Raw genomic sequence first — 21,151 nt, 5'->3', positions numbered from 1 at the left:
TTGATATATAAATGAAATGTAATCTCAGCTTTTGTCATAAAATTCATCTCTGTAGGGAACAATTAATTGTTTCCAGACTTTGTTAATTTTCTGCTTGGAAAAAATACAGACTATACTATCGTGCAAGCTAATGGACTTAGGACCCCAGGTCACATGAAATAAAAAGATTTAGGGGTCCTGTATCATCTGAAGTTATAGAGGAATTTTAAAAATTGCACACAATTAACTGAATGCATGAACATAACGAAACCACTTAAAATTATGAGTTATTTTTGTACTTAATTAACGCAGGACTCTTGTCACCAAAATACATTGCCAACCATGGTGCTCACAACTATTATTTATGCTCAAAGACAAGCTAAAAATCAGCTCACTCATGTAGTGCATACTAAAGATCAAATAAAAGCCTGGCTGCCCAGCAGATCTCCGAGTACTTTACAAATGAAAATGAACTGATACAACAGTCATTGGACATGCACAGCTTCCACTGAAGTCACAACATGTATTTTAGGATTAAGCCACAGTCAAAGAGCCTGTTTTTGCACGTTACTCACTAAAAGACCCCTTAGCTTCTGGACCCAGTGAGCTCAGCAGGGATTCTTTGGTGAATGGGAAGTGTTGAACAGGCTTCTCATCACATTTCACAATGATCTTATAATCATGCTCCATTACTCCTTGCTACATCACACCTTGTTTTACAAACAATGCCATATAAAGGACCAAAGTGATCTGCAATACCATAACAGTAGAATAACCTAAAGGAAAAAGGTGAAAAAACCCCAACCCAAAACCTTGATAAGCAATGCAAATGCAAGTGGTAGAGTTAAGCAGAACCCACGATGCCTGGTTGTCAATCTTATGCTTTAATCGCGAGGTCAAGAGGCCCTCTTCTGCTGTCATTGTCACAACAGACCATGAACTGAGAGTGAAAATCTGTGGGGAAACAAGGAAAAGATGTGAAAGCACCTCTTTGGGCTTGGAAAAAACCTCTCACAGAACTCTCCTTTATGATAATCACATTGGAAGAGTGGAGACTCATGTCTTACACACAAAGTTCCAGATTTCTCAGAAGTACAGGAAAAAGTAATCTTTTCTGCCCAAGGATAAAAGTCCAGGCCACTTCTGCAATGAAAAGGAGGGGGAAAGAGAGAAGGGGCAGAGCTGGGATGGAGAAGGAAGGGAGAGCCTCAGAGAGCCAGGCTTGTCCCTCCAATCAACAGCTGAGGGACACTGATCCCTTCTGCGAAGATGGAAGCAGTTGCCTGCATGGCTTTCCAAGGCTCTGGAACAAAAAAAACAGGCAAAGAGGTTTTGCAGCCCTTGCCCTCTGCAGTGCTTTCCCTCTGCAGTCCCAGCACACTGCCTGCTCCATGCTCTAAGTGCCTTTGTTTCCACAGCCCAGTGGAAAATTTGTTTATGTTAGTGTTTCACTGCAGCCAGCTTTAAAACTGGGTATGCTCCCATTTTCTCTGGAAAGAGGAATAGAAAATTGAACACTGCATTCTTTCCTATACAGAACTTGAATATGAAACTATTAAACAAGCTAAATATTATTTTCTTTTTGAATATATTTGCCTATATTTTTATTGTTAACACTAGCAACAACTTTCTTGCTGGTATGCATTAATTATTTGGATTATTTGGAAGGTATTTCATACCTTCCTTTGAGCTCATACATAGTTTTCCAGCCATTATATTTTTAATTTCACATGCAGGATTTTAATACATTGTCTTGTGCAGCCATAAATCACTTAAATGTGTTAGAAATGAGATTGCTCAGTAATTGCCATTTTATTTACTATCCTGATGTAGGCAGGATTTAAATATGACTCAGTTTTCAAACTTAGAAACAATGTAAAGAGACTTAGGAGAGAATGCAGTACAAGTGCAAACAACAATCAGCAGTCGTTGTTTTCAATTCCATTAGTAGTAATGTTATCTTAAAAAAAATTACTAGGACAACTTTGTGAACTGAACCATTTGTGACTCAATGGATGCTGTTAAGATCTCAGTAACAACAGCTCTCACCCCGTTGTTTTCCAGATCTAGAAATGCTAAAGGAGACAACATACAACATCCCTTGGAAGTGGTAAAAGAAGCTGAGATGTTGTGCTCTTGTTCAGCCATCCTTGGCGAAGCGATAAATGCATGGAGAGATTTCAAAGCCAAAAATCTCTCCTAAATACAAGAATGGGAATCTACCCATGTGACAATGCAATACCCTGCAATTTCTCCACAGAAGTTAAAACACTATTGTAAGAGGCAGAGCAATAACAGCAGTGGTAAATACGGACTTTTCTGTAGATGTTTTCTTTCAGTCTCTTACCATAAGACTCAGCAGACAGCACAGTATCACACCTGGACATTTATTCACACAAAAGAGAAATATTAACCATTTGGTTACTATGTTTGGACCCAGATTTAGACAGCCTAAAGCCTTCCTGTGCCAAGCCTTTTCTACTGAGTGTATTGGGCTTTCCAAAGAGAGAATATTAAACATAACCACATTTTTACATTTATATATATTTTATACCATCTACAGTATACTTATAAAATTTTAAAATGTACTATAATATATAGTATTAGTAGGCACATTAGCAGGCACCTTGGCTTTAAGTCACCTGAATCTGGGTGGGAGTAGAAATAAATATGTAAAATATTTATCTCTACATTTATTTATCTTTGTTTATTTTCTCATCAACCTCACATTTTCCCATGCCTCTCTATGGCACCTATAGAATTATTTTGAAACATCACAGAAAAATCTCCAACAGAAACATATCTAGAAATACAATGCAACTTACAAAGCATAAACTGAACTTGTTTCCTGATGGGGGTAATCTGCACCCCTTTTTCAGAAGGGCACATTTACCAGAATTGATTTTTCTTCCTAACTTCTCCTCAAATGATTATATTTCTGACAGTATTGGCATTTAGAAAATAGCACTGCTGTGCTCCAACACTTCTACTCCACTGTAAAGGCCAAGAAATGAAGCATCTTATGAGCTCCTGTTTACATGATATGCCAAGAAAAGTGACCACAATTCAAGAAGCAGAAAGCATCAATATGAGATATCCCAACTTTGTAACACATAACACAAAAGCACTTTCAAATGGAAATAAATTGGACTTTTACTGAATTCCCATGGTTTTGAAGCAACCTGTTTCATTTGGCAGATGAAAATTTCAATGGGAACCAGATAGCTTTGTGAAAAAGTCCACTTAGTAAAACCCCTTAAGCTTCCATTATGAAAGGATTCAAGCAGAAAACAGATGAACACACTTCTAATTTCCTTGAAAATATCTTTCAAGGAAAGAAGACCCAGATCCAGCCAGGCCTGGCCCTACTCACAGGCTGGACTGAGTTCCTTTATTCTAGAACCAATGATGCTTCATTCCCAGTACATTAAACTCAACTTATATAGTCACTTATTAGACATAATGGATGCAATTTTATCTGAAATAAAATATTTATGGGGAATGCACAGACAAGACAGAATATTGTAGTTACTGTACTCAAGATAGTCAGCATTTTCCTTTGCAGCAGTTATTTCCATCATGCTGCAGATATTTCTCCTCTTCTTGGGATATTTTATGACAATCCTAAATGTATAAAGTTTTTGAATAATGGCATTATTTAAGAATTCTTTATTCTAGTGCAAGTTGACTCCTAACATTGAAACAAATGGTTTCTGTCCAATAACTAAGACTTATCACTTACATTGCTCTCTCTTTACTTTCAAAACATAATTACTGTCTTGTCAGATCCTTAAAGGTGGCTGAGCTGTTTAACTAAAAAATAGGAAGAGAACGAAACAAATTCAAGGACAGTTAGTACCCACAGCCTGTCAGAACCTCTGCTGTCCCCGTGGGCTTGTTCAGCACACCTTGCTTTTGAATTTTTGAATCCAATCAAGAATGATAACAGGAACTATTTCCTGGCACTCAGTACTGGGAAGGATTAGAATCATAGAATGTCTTGGATTGGAAGGGACCTTAAAGATCTCCTGGTTCCAACCCTCCTGCCATGGACAGGGGCATATTTCTTTAGAACAGGCTGCTCAAAGCCCCATCTAACCTGGCCTTGAACACTTCCAGGGATGAAGGACCTACAGCTTCTCTGGGCAACCAGTGCCAGTGCCTCACCACCCAACTAGTATAGATTTTTTTCCCTATAATGTAATCTAAACCTTTTTCAGTTTAAAAAGTAACTAGCAACCCATCATAAAGAAAATACTTAGAAGCAAATTTCAGATCATTTTTCAGAGATGCAGGGCACATAATTGCAGAGAAGAAAAATAATGCAGGTACATTACTCTTGGGACACAAGCTGGACTGGCTGTGCATTACCCTTTAAGACATGTAGGCAGATCATTCTGATCCAGACATTGCCTAGATAACTTACATCAGAGGCTGCTTGAATGGTTAAGGAGCTGAGGATCACCACACAAAATTTTGCACAAATACATGCCTACACATGTGTAACACAATGGGAAATTTAAAAGAGAAACACTGAAAAGTATGGACACACACACATAAAAACCCTTTTAAAATTGCCACTGAAGTGCACTTCTAGCACTCAGTTCACAAATGAAATGATAGAACACCAAAGTATGAGGTTTTCCATCTCTCTCCCCTGTCCCCATTTCACGCTCACTCTCTGTTGTCAAATGTCTGTCTCCGCAAGCTAGCAAAATCCCCACTTATCTGAGTCTCTTCAAGAAAATGAAAAATTCTTGTCTAGGAGGCGTATGCATTCAACTAAAACTAAAGTAACCTGACTCATAACATGTGTGTTACACATTTATTTGTGTGTTTAGGCAGCAAACAGCACTGAAACAACAATTAAACTCAGTATTCAGAAATTTTGTTCAAAAGTTTCAAAACTTGAGTTTTCTGCACAATTCTTAGCTGTAGATCATTTTAAAGCAAATGTACTTATTAAATGAAGTGCTAAAAATAATTACTATAAGTGCTGAAAGTAATTATTGCTTGGGTTAGTCTCACATGCTTCCCTTGAAAACTGCAAAGGGAATTAGAATGCCACAAGAAAGTCCTTCAAGATGTCTGAAAACAAACTTTACTGAAAGGTGACTTATGTCAGACTTCTACATTCATGTTTAAGCTACAAAATATAATTTAACTGAATTTTATGAGAAATGGTCAGTCACATAATTCATATCAGGATATTTTTATTTCAGAGCTCAATTTGAATGCATGGCTTAGAAAACATTGACTATAATATTGTTGAAACCATCTTCCACCCTGAAACCTGGGGATAAAGTTACTTTCTGTTCAAGATACTAGAGCTTCTAAAAGAAGATGGATTCTTAGGTTAAAATATATGGAAATTTTAACTTTGTAGATAAATGAAGTTTTATCTTTAAACATTTCTTCACACTCAGCTGTAGTTAAAACTTAATTTAAAAAATTCAATTTACTTCATCATTTACTTAAATTTCTAATTCAGCCATTATACAGTAACCCATATAGGTGAGAGAGGGTAAAATCAAAGATAATATGTATCTTCAGGACATTTTTCTGTTGAGCAAAGGTTTTCCTACTCAAAATTAATATTGAAAAGACGGGGGTTTTTTGGAGCTGACATGAAATATGGCATTATTTCAGTGACTCTGCAGTTAATTAAGTATTTTCAATGAGTCTATAATGAAGTATTGAGATTGACAATGAAGTCTAAATCTGATTCTTATTTCTCTTGTCAGCTGCCATCTTAACAGTCATGAAAAGGCAAGTAAAGTAAGAAAGAGTGTCGTAGATCAAGATAAGGGAAAAAGGGGGAATTAATTGTACAAGTAGCTCAGTAGCGAAGATTTTCAGAGGCATTGAGTTGACTTGCTGAAAAATAGTTTTATCCCAGGCACAGCCTCGTGTATGATCTGAAGCTGTTTACCTTATTACTTACCCTTCACAAGCACCTACCATCTAAGAATGTGCAGAATATGACAGCTGTGATGAGATCTCTTGCAGATACCTTTTACCCTTTAAGATAGCTCTTAAAATCTGACCCTGTGGATTCCAGATTCCAAAGGCTGTCTGAGTGTTTATGTCTATGCGTCGGTGTGCATAGAAATCTACTCAACAGAATTTCTGTTCTTAATAATACCATGGTCACCTAAAAATTGAATGCATCTCAAATCAGTTTTTTTAATTTCACTAAAGATCCCACGTATTACCAGTCTCAGCAGGCAGAGATTAGAGCTAGGAAGGCACATGGAGCAGGGTAACTGTTCACTGTTGTAAGTGAAATCCTTAAAAATGCTGTGCACGCAAGCACAGCAAAGAGTAGTAGATCTGAATAGGTCTTTCCTCTACCTCTTTGTCACTCTATTTAAAAGTGCACACTTTATGTTTCATTTCTCACACACTGCTGTCATTCTCGCCCATAGGGAATAAATTCAAATTAACCAACCAATTATCTAGAATTCATTATCTTGCAATTTCCTATCTTGCCTTGAAACTCTTAAGCTTTTTATTTTTCTACTGGAATCACAACTTTAAGTTGTCTGTGATTTTTCACAATTTTCTCTCCCTCCATACAAATAATCACTAGTTTGCTTCAAGAATTATTCCTGAGAGGAACTCTTGGCTAGCAATAAACCAAAGGCAGAGACCTCAACAAGTTTCTTTCTGGCTTCATTAGTGGCTTATCTGTTGAGCTGGGGAAAGCAGTTTGATGTCTCCTTAGCACTTTCCAGTAGCTGCTTTGCAGGGAAGAGGCCTATTCATCTTGCCTTAGCTTTGTCCATCCAGCCTAAGTTAGTCATTGATATTCCCTCTACAGCTGATGAGATGAGACTCACCCCATTGACAAAGGCTGAACGACCTCAGAGAGATCACATCTTGACTGAGAGACCTTAGGCAAGCAGCTTAGCCAATGGCCTCTTTTTAAGAAAGCATTACTCTTTTTTTTTTTGGTTTTGCCTAGCTCTGTATTATAATTAAAAGCAAATCACTGTATGTGTCAAGAACTATAAACATTAAAAATACAAATAATGAAAGACTGTCCCTAACACTCACTGAGAATTTTGTGCTGACAGCAGCCACAGCACTGGGCCAAGAAAATCCCTGATCTGCTGTTGTCTCCTGTGATATTTATCAATGCCAGCATCACGGTTGTCACTTTGTATCAGACTTGCTATCCTTCCCAGCATGAGACCTTCAGGTGCAGGTGATAATCTCTGCATCCTTTGGGAAAACTTCATCCCTGTGTATCATAGAATCAGTCACAGAATCACAGAATGGTTTTGGTTGGAAGGGACCTTAAAGATTGTCCAGTTCCAATCCCCCTGCCAAGGGCAGGGACACATTTCCAAGAGACCAGGATGCTCCAAGCCCCATCTAACCTGGCCTTGAACACTTCCAGGGATGGGGCATCCATAAAGTCTCTGGGCAACCTGTGCCAATGCCTCACCATTTTCTCCCTTGCTGGTGTTTTGCAAGCAAAAAAAAGTGACACCATAAACTCTCTCTTCAATTTGTCTCTTTCTAACTAAATGCTGGCACAAATGCACTGTGAACTTGCAGGATAGATTCAAAAGAAAAACTACTTAATTTTTTTCTTTTCAACAGATTCAAGAGAAGGTCTGCAGGAAACACCAGGAGAATATACTTTTAATTTCAAACCAAAGCATTTTATGTGCTCAGTATTTTTACATAAATTACTGCACGAAAAGGTTAAATTTTAGTATTCATATTTTCTAGGGACATAAGCTGAACACACAAGGATTGTACAGAAACTATATATTATTATTTTAAGCACATAAGAATTGGTAATATTGACTACATTGTGGAATGTCAGCCAATTAATGAAGTACTTTGTATTTTCAGTCATGTCTCTCCATGAAGTAATTCACCTGAAGGCAGAAGAAAAACAGGCTTCTAGTGAGTTTTTGAATTCTAATATACTAAAATGTGTTAAACTGTTTGGATAAAAGAATACTTTTGTGAAGAGGCTTCAGCATCTTTAAAAGCCCAATCACCCAGGGCCAGCTATGAGTTATATAACAGCCTCTAAAGCTGAAGTTTGTTAGTTACTAGGAAGACTAGGAAAGGCAGTGGCAATAGGATAGAACAGACTTCTACTAACTGTAAGAAAAGAAGCAAAAAACATCTGTCACTGAAGGTGACTAAGAAGCAAAACAACAAAGAAACAAACCATGTCTTTGCAAAGTGCAAATATCAATGAGAAGGAAAAGAGGACACAGTTTAAAAAAATAGATAGCAATAAATAGGAGCTTCTTAGGTCACATGATATATGAAAGGAAGTTGCTATGAAAGAATTAAAATAGAAAAAAGGTAGGTAAGACTTATAGCTTAAAAAGTAAAAATTGAAAGTAAACACAAAACATCTTCAGCATGAAATGCATTTTTTCCAGATGAAAATCACAATAAGAAGTTGAAAGAAGAAAGAGACTAAGAAAAGAAGCACTGGAATGGGTTCAGAAATAATGTCAACCTTATTCTAGTTCTTTAGGGAATTATCCTTGGGTACCCCTCTGCTTACTCAGCAGCACACCCCCTTCTGAAAGGCCTAGACATATCCATACGTGTCTTTGCCATTGAAAAAAGACCTTGTTTTCTGAAAAAGCTGTCAGGTAAGGGCAAAATCAGAGTTCTAGTGAACTCTAAGACATGGAAGAAAGTTTGGAACAATCCATAGCCTGTATTTACCAGTTAAATGAGCAGCTGCAAACTAAGTCCTATTGCAAAAAAAAAAAAAAAAAAAACCCTCTTTATTAGTATTCCCAACCAGACTTATTAACAAACGTTAACAAAACAGTAAAAAGTGGAAAATTCTGAATTTAAATTAATAAATTGTCAAAGGAAAGTAATTAATAATCTCCAGCATGAGGAATTAGCATATACACTCTTTCCATGTGTACATAAATATGACTAAGCACAGAAGGCTCTGTATGAACAACAACACACTAAGCAAGACCTGCACTACTAATGAAGCTTAAAGGACTACAGGAAAAAAACTCCCAAGCACATAACTTCATGTTTTCACATTTAAAATGAAAAGAACTGAAGATGGGTTTTAAAAGGAAATCATACTTTCCCTGCACAACATTGACAACTGTATATTCTTCAATGAAGAATGTACTATTTCAAGGAAATTTAAAGCCAGTTGATAGAAACAAGAGTTAAATATGCCTGAATGAAAAACTAAGTACTTAAAATGAAACATTCACAAAAATGGGAATTGAGAAAGCTCACGAGTCTGTAAGGAAACAGCAAATACACGCTAGCAGACAAGGATGATTACATTAAACACAAGCAAATCTAGAGAAAAACATTAAGAAAATATGACCATAACTTGTTTCATGCATACATGCATAGTGAGTGCTGACTGTTTTAGACAAAGAAAGAAAAATCAAATTCCTCTTTTTATAAAATATTCCACTATTCCAATATTTTCACTATGTAACTCTACTAGGAAAGTGATCTTAAAATTTAACAAAGGAATTAAAATGCAACCTTTTGTGTCTTATGGGAAGCCTACTAAGGCTTGACTTTACAAGAACATTTGTAATCCCTGGTGCTTCAGCTGTGGCATCTGATGAGCCCCAGAAACATCTGTCAGTGCTGGGGCAATGTCTGTGAACACAGAGTCACTCAGGGACTAGAGTTGATTTACAGTAAAGTGGAAGCTGTGGTGAGGACAGCTCAGGCAAAGAGAAAGGAAATACTGTGAGATGAGAAAATAATTTGAAAGTTTATCAGGGAGATTTTTTTAACCATCCTTTTCATTTTAGATATGCTTTAGGGGTTTTTTATTTGAAGTAAAGATATTGTGAAACTTTCAATAAAATGATAAACTTAAAGATTTTTCTTCAACAATGTAAAAATAAAAGCAGTATATTCTAAATAATATGCAGCAAATAGAGGCACTAAAGCTAAACCCTAAGGCAAAGGTTTTGCATGGCCAGACAAGTGGGTACTATATTGTCATTTGTGCATTTTGCAAAGGGTAACAAAATTGTATTTATTAGATCAAAAGAAAGGAAGAAAACACCAATCTCAACATTTAACCCTGTACATTAACTGCTGACATAGCCTGGAGCACTCAAGGATTAGTTTGAACCCAACAAATACCATTTGGTGCACTAGATGAAGTTGTGTATTGCAGCCACACAGCCCTGTTAAATATCTTCACTAACACAGAAATCTCTGTAACAAAGAGGCAATTTCTTGCTTAGTGAACTCTGGAACTTCTGTTGAAGCAAAACTTCAAGAAGGGAGAAATAGTTTTGACAGCATCATCTGTCATGCCATCCCTGGAAATATTCAAGGCCAGATTGGATGGGGCTCTGAGCAACTGATCTAGTTGAAGATGTCCCTGATCATGGGTTGAAGTTTGGAACTAGCTGGCCTTTAAAGGTCCCTTCCAATTGAAATTATTCTATGATCTGGCTAACCTCTTTTCAATGGCCACTTCATGGACAACTAAGAGAGGCATGGTCCTGCCATTTAATCAGCTAGAGAAAATTATATACTGTTCTTCAACATAGTAAAAAAACTCTACGGGTAAGTAAGAAAACAGTAGAGTTGGAGATGCCACTGTAAAAAAGAGGGGGGGGGGAGAGAAAAGCAGCCTTTAATATTGCTATTTGAAAGAGTTTCTTGTGTAGGAGAACTCTGGTGCACTATCAACTATTTATCAGTGAATTGGAATTTGAAATAAAAATTTCTCTAGTTCTGGAATAATGCTTCTCTTGTGGTGTCAAGAAAAAAAAAAAAGCTCAAATACAAGGGGAAAAATATACTATCATAATGTTGAGTTTTGTCATTTATATTTCTCATTCTTTCTCAATTTTCCTAACTTCAGAATATAGACCAAGCTTCTCAACAAAATTCACTCACTGAACTTCAGAAGGACAATCTATGAAACATACCTCTAAACTTTTTTTTTTTTCACTTTTATTCATCTTTATAGTGGTGGTGGTGTTTTCTTCCTGAGGACAAGGAGAGGATTTTTCGCCCCCCCTGGTGAGTAGGACAGTACTCAGGGAAAGCATCACTATGTGCTTGTCCTGCTCCTTCTCCTCTCTCTAAGCTGCTGGCCACTGTTGGAAACTGGATCCTCAGCAAATGGGCTTTGGTCAGATCCAACTTGATTGTTCCAAGATTATGTTCAATTCTTTAATGCACATGAATGAAATGTAACTCTAATATCTTGCATTCTTTGGCAATTGGATACAGTGGCTTCCAGATGAAAGCCAACTGCTGTAATGCAACTTTATCCAAGTAATTAAGCTACATTCCTTTTTAACAGCTGTGGAAAGGGAGCTTTAATATGGCTAGTCACATTTCAAAGTATAGAAGAAACCTAGGCAAAGATGAATAAGTACAATTATTTTCTTTTTCTTTCGTATTTTTTATCTACCTAATTCCCACAGCAGCTGAAAAGGTTAAATGTTTAAATCAGGAATCTCTGTGACTGTTGTACCAAAAGAGGAGACAAGTGTTAGTACTCTGAGGCAGGAACAGGGAATAAAAAAGGGGTAAATGCTAAAAAATATCCATCAAGAGACCTTCAGAAATTACTCCTGGATTTTTCATCTGATATTTTCAAAAAAGTGAATTTCAGCATCTGTAGCTCAGGCAAATGTGTAAGACACATACAAATGTGTACTTTTTCATAAAATCTGGGGCTCTTATAAAAGTTAGGTCTATTCTAATTTACTATGGAGCCTCCCAGAAATAGGAGCAAAAGAATAAAAAAGTAAATTTAGTATCAGAGCTTCCAGCTTAAGTGCAGTTCTTCAAAAATTCTCTTAGCTATTGCCTGCAGAGACTGACACTGCCTCTCACAGTGTCTCTCCCTCTCACCCTCTTTCTGTATCTAAAGCTCAGCTACTCACCTCACAACAGGCACGGAGCAGCAGCTCACTCACAAAGACATAAAGCACACAAATTCTTTCACCGTAATAACTTTTTAACCTCTTCAGCGCCAGCTGCTCTAATCAAACTGTATCAATGAGCTGTTAAGGGAGCTGGTTAATTGGCTCGCTTGAAAGATTGAAAGCACACAAAACTTCCAATTGGTTTAACACTTTTCCAGGGACTGTTGTGAGGCAAGAGCTGCAGAGGTACTGCAATGCAGCACAGCTCAGCTTGCAGACCACTACACAGAATATTTTGCAAAAATCTTAAGGCTACACTTCACCTTTTCCCACTGCTGTTGGGGAAAGGATCATGAACTTTTGAGACTAAAATGTGCAATAAAGCTTTTTAGCAGCTTTATCAGGAGACTAGTACTCTGTTTGTGCCCACTCTCAACCTGTGTCTTTCAGGACAAATTGTCACTATTTCAACCAAAGTTCCCTTTACTTTAAAATATATTTTAGCTTAATTGAATTTTTTTTTCCTAAACTCCTTCCATACTGTGCTGTACTTGCAACTTTTGCCATTAAACAGCAATATATGTCCAGAAGAAAAACCTGGAAGTGTAAAATGTGTTTCCATTTTAATTTCTACTTAATTGTTTAATAGGAACACACTGTACCATCCTAAGATTATTTTCCAGGCTCAGGTTTTTATACTGTATTTACTTCATATCTGTGCAATATTTTAAAAGAGATCTGAGAGCTGTTAAGCTGTTAAGGAAAGTTAAAATGTTTCTGATTATTAAAAAATTGGAGTGCAAAGCTAAATATAAGTGATTGGTTTGTTTTCTAATTTTGTTCTAAGTAGCTTTTGGTCCTTAAATCATCTTTAATCTCAAATCAACCACATGTGGAAGATGCGAATTTCACAAGAACAAGAAAGGTTATCTTTCTGAAGCCTGTGGGGACTAGTTAGTGTAGAATGAATAGATTAACAAACCTCCATATGAACTACATTCACAATGATTATTAAGACATCATGATGCTTAACATTCATTGTCCTCCATTTACACAATACATGTGTACATAACAGACAGAACACAGGTTATTTTCCATTTTTTAAATAAAAGTAAGGAATCACTAAAAAAGCCCAGAGTTATGGTCGCTGTTCCTAAATATTTACTTCTACTGCTGAGCTGTGATTTTTTCAACTTCTATGATTTGTTTTCATCTTGCTTTTAATAATCTATCCCTAATTTTGCTCACAGAATTTACATTTCTGTTTAGATTTTCATAATGCTTTGACTCTTCTGTTTCTCAGAGAGAAGAGGGAAATAAAGGTGGTGAGTGTAAATGAGGAAAAAAGGGACTGATGAGCAGAACTGAATAATTGGTTCTCCATTTATACTATCCTTTTTATTTCCATTCAACAACTTTGCATGAAATCACTGTTTGTTTCTTCTATTCTCCCTTTATTCAAGGTATCTGTGCTCTTTTACAGCATTTTCACCCAGACTATTTCCATCTGAGGGATGAGCAGTGTGGTTCAGCTGAGCACCATCACCAACCACAGATCTGACAGCATTCAAAAAAATGTTGTGATGCTATTCTGTTTTGTCTGAGCTCATCTCTGCATTTGTTCATTCCAAACAGGATGACAAAAAAAGAAACCACAATATTGATGGGAAAATGTATTAAAATTGATGGCAAGCACTAGGGTTTTTTTCAGTAAGAGTTACCATTCTTATGAGATTTTTTGCCAAGTCTCTACACATAAATGCAAAGGAAGTTCATATGAGGCTTCAAATGGGATTCTATTTGAAACAAGGAAAGGGACATATAAACTTTGAAAGATGTTTCTGTAGTATTCACCTTATTTTCTTTCCACAGCATAGCATATTTTTTTTTTTTTTGAGAAAATACCAAGATAGGCATACTGGAAACTTTTCTTTACAGCATAAAAGTAAGCTTTTTCTACTCACAATTTTAATTGCTAATCATCAGCTTGCTTACAGTATTGACTGGTACTTGCATCATCATCACTCAATACCAGAAATATCAATAGCTAAATGGTTCAATGAATGTTGGGGTTTATTTTTGCATGACATCTAATGGCTTAGTAATCGAAGACATTAAAAAAATGTACTGATTAACTTTTGTAGTGACTATTCTTGGATATCCCCAGAAAAACCTGAAGCTGTAGTAACAAGTCAGAACTTCTAGTGTGAAAATGGAAGAAGCTTACTTAGCTTATGTACTTTACTAGATTTGGAAGCATTAAAAGTGAGAAGCCCCTGAGGGAAGCACAGCTGTACAGTTTTAAGACTATTTTATGACTATATTCCAATATATGCAACATGATAAGATATAGTAAATAAGAAATCAGGTATAAATTTCAAATAAAGGACAAAAAGAGTTGTGCAATAACTTTAGAATAAAATAAGTATTTAGACTCATATAGGGTGTGTTTGTCTTCCTGTGTAGCCTATAAACTTTTAAACAATTCTCTGTGAAGGTTACTTAACTCTTTAGAAGTTTTTTCATCTTTCTTTGCTTTTAGGGAATTCTCAGAAACAAATGTTTCATTTTACATTTGACTTATGCAGTTTGCATTAGCCAGAATCTCAGATTAAAGTGAAATATTTCAGCTGTAACATAATACATGCTGGACAACTATAGACAACAACCTTCACTACCTTTAAAGATTTAATAATTTACTATAAAACAACAAACTTTGGGCCCTGTTCCTCACAAGCTTCACTCTCGGTGGTGTGTTTTGAGCTATTTGGCTGAAACAGAAAACTGGTTTTGCTTCACTGACAAGAAGTGATGCTGTTGGGACTAGTCTGCCCTCAACAGGGGCTTTGGTAAATGGAGCAATGACATAGGAAAAAATGGAATAAATATCCAGTATAATACTTGATGGATTTCATCAACATCATTTGAATTGTATGTTCACCAAACCTGAATTTGATACAGGACTGAGCTGCTAAAATGTAGGGTACAAATATGTCAACTAGAAGTTCAATCCTAATAGGAAAAAGCTGTCAAGCAATGTATTTTTTTTGTGTGTATTAACAATGGCATGGAACAATTGTGACATGCCAGTGATTGCTACAAGTACCCAGACACCATGGTGATAATTGCAGTGTAAAATCACCAGACAGCAAACAAGATTGCTGGAACTAATAGGAACATAGTTTTTCAGAGCCCAGTGTGGATCTCTATCTGTAATGGAATTGCTTTTCAATACTTCTCTGAAATAATGCTGATTATTACTCATGCATTTTTATATTAATATGTTCCATTTATTTAACTGAAGATAGATATTTTCAATTTCATTTGCTCTCTGGCCATTTCTTACTATGGCCCAATTTATTCTGTTTGGTGACTCAAGCACAGATAAACTAATAAATGGATGCTTGATTCCAGATCTGAAGCACAATTGTACATTTGACTAAAATAGAAGCTGTTTTTCTTCTTGAATGCTATCATCAGGATCCAAAGAAACTAAAGAAAGTATCATATTGGATAAATTCTAGAAGTACCAATTCATCTTCCCTAAAAAAACCTGACTGACTGAGCATGTTATTAGAGCTGTTGTTTCACCTGTGAGACTTGCGTATCTCCTAGGCTGGGCACAATCAGGCAGAATCAACTTGTGAATTGAGCTAGAACTGCTTCCTGAAAAATGATAACATGGTGCCAGCAAATCTTCACAGTCATTTGTACTTACTGAATTAATCTGGCAGAGACTTTAAAGTAATAACTACTGAAGAGAAAAAACACCTTGAGTTCCAATCAGAAGGTAGTATTCCTCTCACGAATTCCTTGAGAACCTCAGATAGTCATTTGGGTCACTGCTCATGGACAACAAGGAGTCTTGCCCTTTAATTCTGGACTCCAAATCAATCAGTGCCCACTGAAAGTAGCTTAACTTTTAGAAAGCTAAATATTAGACAGCAAGATTTGAATGAGATGCATCCCACCTTAAATGTCTTGCATTTTGCTGAATTTTCTGGTGAAGCTTTTATTGAGAAAGCTGTCATTTTCTCTAATAAGTAGTTGTTATCCAGGCCTAATTGCCTGAAGGTACAAGGACACTGTCATCCAAAAGTCGTAACAAGAAGCTCTACACATTCTGCAGGAAGCATTTATCCTTGTCTAATTCTAATCTGACTGTTTGAAGCAATGTCAGATCTTTCTGGCATTTCTGTTCTCTCTTAACCTATCTTTTCCACTACCTATTTCCAGGATGAGACTAGAAAATAACATAAAACAAGCATTAATGAGAATAAAATGAATAACTAAGTGTTGATTACTGTGTTATTATATGCACACTTACAGAGTGCTCTTACAGTTGCATAAAATGCTTCTAAAAGCCAGGTCTGTGACAAAAATACAGCCATTTCCTTGGGACAGAATTGTCACTTCGATTTTCATTCCAGATGACTGCTGATGATACCTGGGAAACTCACTACCTACGACAGCCTCACCCTGTTAAACGAGTGGTTGCAGAGCACTTCTCTTTTGCCATCTGCCCCCCAGGTGGTTATTTCACTTACCCTCTGGCTGGTATTGTGCTATGATGGTTACCGTCTGCCCCGCTCCTTTGAGCGCAGCCGCAGCCTGCTCATGGGTAGCACCCCGGAGATCAATGCCGTTCACCTGCGCAGGGAACCAAGACAACAACAGGCATGAGCAGCTTGACGTTAGACAGGGAGACAGAAGCAGGGTTCTTCCTAAATATCCCATGGATGTAAAGCTCAGATGGACGCCCAGGTGCAGAAGCAAAGAACAAAATCAAAAAGGCTGAGAGGAAACTTCCTATGACCAGCAAAGAGGATATGCATCAATACCACTCACCCCATAGTTTGACTGTGCTTACCATGAAGATTCTCTGACCGTTACATTTCTGGTTATCTCTTCATCAAGCAATATCACTTAATATACTAAGTTCAAAAGATAAATTTTCTGTGATGCTTAAAGGTCACTGAAGAATACTGCAAGCAAAGAAGCTGCTCCTTCAGTCAAACTCTGCAGGCCCAGTCAGTAGCATCAGGAAACCCAGAGATACACTGAGTGTGTCTAACAAAAGCTGCTGGCTGCAGAACTTTTAGAGCAAAAAAACCCATCTACTGTTTTCTGTTCATGCAACCCCTCCGACTATTTCATGGAAAGATCCTGTGTCTTGCACACGACAGCAATGGAGTTGCTATCAGACACAGTTTCCTCCACTCTGGCTGTTCAACATCCACACAGCTTTCCATATGGTTTCTTTTTCTTAACCATTTTTGGCTGCACAAGACATGGAAGAGGAACAGAGTAGAACAAAGTAGGAAAATCCACCCCTAAAATTCAGGAGCAGTTTCAGAACTCTTTGAATTTCTTTTTGTGATACATATTTTGTCAGCAGTATCCTAAGGAAGAGACAGAATTCACACACAGATTTATTAACTGCTCCAGTAACTTGAATCCTGCTTTTCAGTGGGAGCATTACTGTCTGGCTGTACTGAAGTATGTGAGACTTCTTTTACTTATGTATTTATGTATTTGTTAGGAATATATTTATTTGGCTTGATAACATTTAGAAACTGGCCCATCTTGACTTGCTGTCTTTGATCAAATTTTAGAGATTATGATGTTTTGAGAACACAATTATTATTTACCATGAAATCACAGAGTCATAAAATAGTTTGGGTTGGAAGGGAACTTTAAAAAGCCTCTGCAATGAACAGGGACATCTTCAACTACATCATGTGGCTCAGAGTCCTGTCCATCCTGACCTTGAATGTTCCCAGGGATGGAGCTCCCACCACCTCTCTGGGAAACCTGTGCCAGTGTCTTACCACAGGCATCATAAAAAATTTCTTCCTTAGTTGCATGACAAAATTCAGTCCTTACTAGTATGCAAACAACATTTTAGACTATTAGTATTAGAAAAACTAATTTGTGATAGCATTTATATAAAGCCCAGGAGATACCACAGCTTCTGATCCAGAACACTGCATGATGCTGTAGAACTGATGACTGTACACAGAAATTATGAGCAAGGGAAAAATATAACATGGTAAACTTGATAATTTAATGCAGGAGTCCTCAGTTGTCCCATCTCCCTGGGATGTTATAATGGCTGATAGAAGCTTTCCAAAAAATGAGCCAAAGGTTCAAAAGCTTTCATTAAAGTTGTGCACTGAAACCTCTGGGAAACTCACTGAAATTCAGTCAAAGAATATATGACCCTAGAGAGCAATAATTAAGTACATTCTAAAAGAACAAAAGGAGAGAAGCAGAACTTTTAGTGCCATAAAAATCTACCATATTTTAATCTACAACAGTGAAAATACCTAAAGAGGAAGATGATGTCAGCTTGGACTTTGCAACACCTGTTGAGAATACCAGCTTCCTGCAAGGAACACAAATTAGAGTACTGCTGTAGAAAAAGTGCTGTTTCCTACCTTTCCTCAGTGATGGTGTTATGACACTTGATTCTGCATTGCATTGAGCACAAATGTACCAGTACTACAATTACTCAATAATTGAGCGCTATAGTCACAGTTTTGTGAAGTGTGAGCAGGATTCCTAAATTTAAGAACAGTGCCTATATAATGTTGTAAAGGAAACATCAGCCTTGATTCTGTGTCTGAAGAAGACAACTCTGAAACAAAGTAAGCTTCCCTTTAAGAGAGAGCTTTGTTTTTATCTGTGTGCTTTTCCCTTTTGTAACTGAAGTCCTTGATAGAGAGTCCCACAAAAGCATAGCATGATCTGAAGAAAAGCTTAAAGGAACACTCCTGAATTCCTGAGTTGGGGAAATGGATATGGATTATGTCACCTGGTCAGCATTAGAAGGTCTCAAGGAAAAAAAAATTACTTTTGCTCAGGCTTGATGTCAAAGACTATGACAGGACGCAAGCCTTTCTTAAGCAATATAGGAAAACATTGTGGTGGTCTGTGAAGTCATATTAATAGTACAGAAGATTTAAACATAATTTATAAATCCCATTAAAAAATATATAGCTCTACAGATAAAAGGAGAGAATGTATGGAAGAATAAGGAAATCACATGCTTATTCTCCTTCTCCTCTGAGAAACAATAGTTCTATGTCTATGTGAGCTAATAACAGTCCTAGCAACACATAAAGACTGTGAATGTAAGACAGGAATTTCACTGAAGTTGTTATACAAATATTTTTCACTTCTTCACAGAAAAACAAGAAGCCAGCTGATATGAACATTTCAGCTGAAGTGGCAGCTGACTACTTTTTGCCCTTTGCACCCTTGGTCTAGAAGAAAAGTTTGCCTAAGGTACAAACACAACACATTGCAGCGAATGAATTTTCCTGCAATTAATTTCACTTTTCTGTTAGGATATAGCTGGGGATAGACACTTGAGGAAGATTTAGAGGCCTAAGTGGCTGAAATCAAAAGAGCAAGGAAAAGAAATGTCAGAGAGAAAATAACACATAAATTCTATCTTCTGCAATTTTTATCTAGATCATAATCAAGCTAGGCAAACCAGATTAAGCAATGTTGAACAGGGAAATGACCTGACCACATTAGGTTGCCAAAACAGTGATCTCCCTCTTGGAGACACACAGCTGCAGAAGAAAAAAAATCAAATAACCATTAACAAATAGGGAGGGAGAGTTCTGCTTGCATGCTATTTTATTCACCAACAGTGACAGAATCTCACTGTAGGATAACAGATATTAAATCTAGAAATTACTTACTCTAACTTTCTAAAGAACAAGAAGAGTAGATGCTAACTTGATTTCTGGGTATCATTTCCCTCTATTTAAAAGCAAATATAATCAACTCCCTAGTTGAAAACCAGTATATTCACGTAGCAACATTAAATCTCAATGAAAGGCTCCATTAGTTTATATATTTTAATAAAATTTTTACCATCAGACCAAAATGAACAAGAATATGGAGAGAATGAAATAAATAATACTCTTGCCTCTTCCTCCAAAACAATATCTTAATTTAATGTCTCATAATAATTGTGTGCAGTGACATTTTTCCCTGATGTGATTTCATTGCAAACTGTTAAATTTGATTAAAATGACTGCTTTTAATTAATTTAACATAATTTATGTGAAGAATAATCAGTAAAAGAAAATTTTAAAAAATCAGAAGAAAGTGCAAATGTGTACAGGAAAGTTTAATAAATATCAAAGGTGTTTTGGTTGTTTGTTTTTTTTTTTTTCTTCTTCTATAATAAATGGGCTTGCTTCCTTTAGACTGCATTATACAATAAGCAAAGTAGCTGTTCTGAGCTTGACTGCACAGCCCTGATGTTCTGGCCCAGAATGAACTTGACTGCACAATTTCTGATGCCTAACTCCAAAGTGAATTTGACATAATGGAAATAAGAAGAGCCTGCAGCTTCACTAAAGTCTGTCTCTTCTGCATGTTTTGAACTGGCAAAAAGCAGTTCTAAAGCTTACAAACAAAGAGGAGTTGAAACAATGGTCAAAACTAAATTGAGGTGGAGAAAAAGATGCAACAATAGCTCACAGTAATTACTGGGCCTTTGCATTTGTTGACTCAAAATAAAGCATGATCTTCTTCATTTAAAACTGAATCATAATTTGAAGAAAGATCAGATTTACTTTTGGCATCGATTGAGCTCTTCTAAAATTGGAAGTGTTATATTCCCTCTAAAATATCTGAGTGGCCCATATTAGTAGAAATTTGATTGTATTCTGAACAGACTTGTTGCAGTCTGGTTGACATCTAGAAACTGAACATGATTTCCATGTGGGTCATTCAAACAGAAGGTAGCAGAATAATCTGGTTTATTTTGCCATTTCTTTCTTTAGGCCACCTCATTATGTGTTTGTACTGTGGTTAAATGAATACTTGGAACCAAATACCTTGTTGATTTGGAAAAGAAAGGAAAAACATATCCTTTCCCTGGGGAGGAAACATAAAGGGTTTCTTTCCATTACTTCTTTAAGTTGTCACTGACATAGTACATGCTTTTGTACACTAAATTAAAAGGTGAAGGAAAGGCATTCTTTTACCACAAAACAAACAATAGACCAGAGCTTTCAAATTCTGTTTAAATTCTTCTATTTGTTGAAATCATAAAATAAGAGCTTTTGGTGCCTGAAAAAGCAAATAGAAGTCTGAAAAGTGACAACTGTTTACAGCCAGAATTCCCATTGTTTGCATTAAGAGAAGATACAAAAGCCCCTATTTATCTGCCTTAATTCTGCACATCAACTTAAGTATTGCCAAGCACATCATCAAGAGATGAGAGGAAAGCTGGACCACGTTCTCCAGCAGTCCTG

At 36.6% G+C, this 21,151-nt stretch overlaps 1 protein-coding gene across 1 annotated transcript in view; it reads right to left on the bottom strand.

The window, feature by feature from the left end:
• DLG2 (discs large MAGUK scaffold protein 2) overlaps positions 1 to 21,151 on the bottom strand; it is a 984,977-nt gene that overhangs the window by 181,167 nt on the left and 782,659 nt on the right. The window contains exon 19 of the mRNA XM_053935819.1: positions 16,415 to 16,517. Coding sequence (XP_053791794.1) covers positions 16,415 to 16,517 — 103 coding nt within the window. The remainder of the gene's footprint in view (positions 1 to 16,414; positions 16,518 to 21,151) is intronic.

This window comes from Vidua chalybeata, chromosome 2 (assembly GCF_026979565.1).
Source record: "Vidua chalybeata isolate OUT-0048 chromosome 2, bVidCha1 merged haplotype, whole genome shotgun sequence".
Lineage (NCBI taxonomy): Eukaryota > Metazoa > Chordata > Aves > Passeriformes > Viduidae > Vidua > Vidua chalybeata.
The sequence above is the reverse complement of the archived record's forward strand: the minus strand, read 5'-3'. Positions and strand labels throughout refer to the sequence as shown.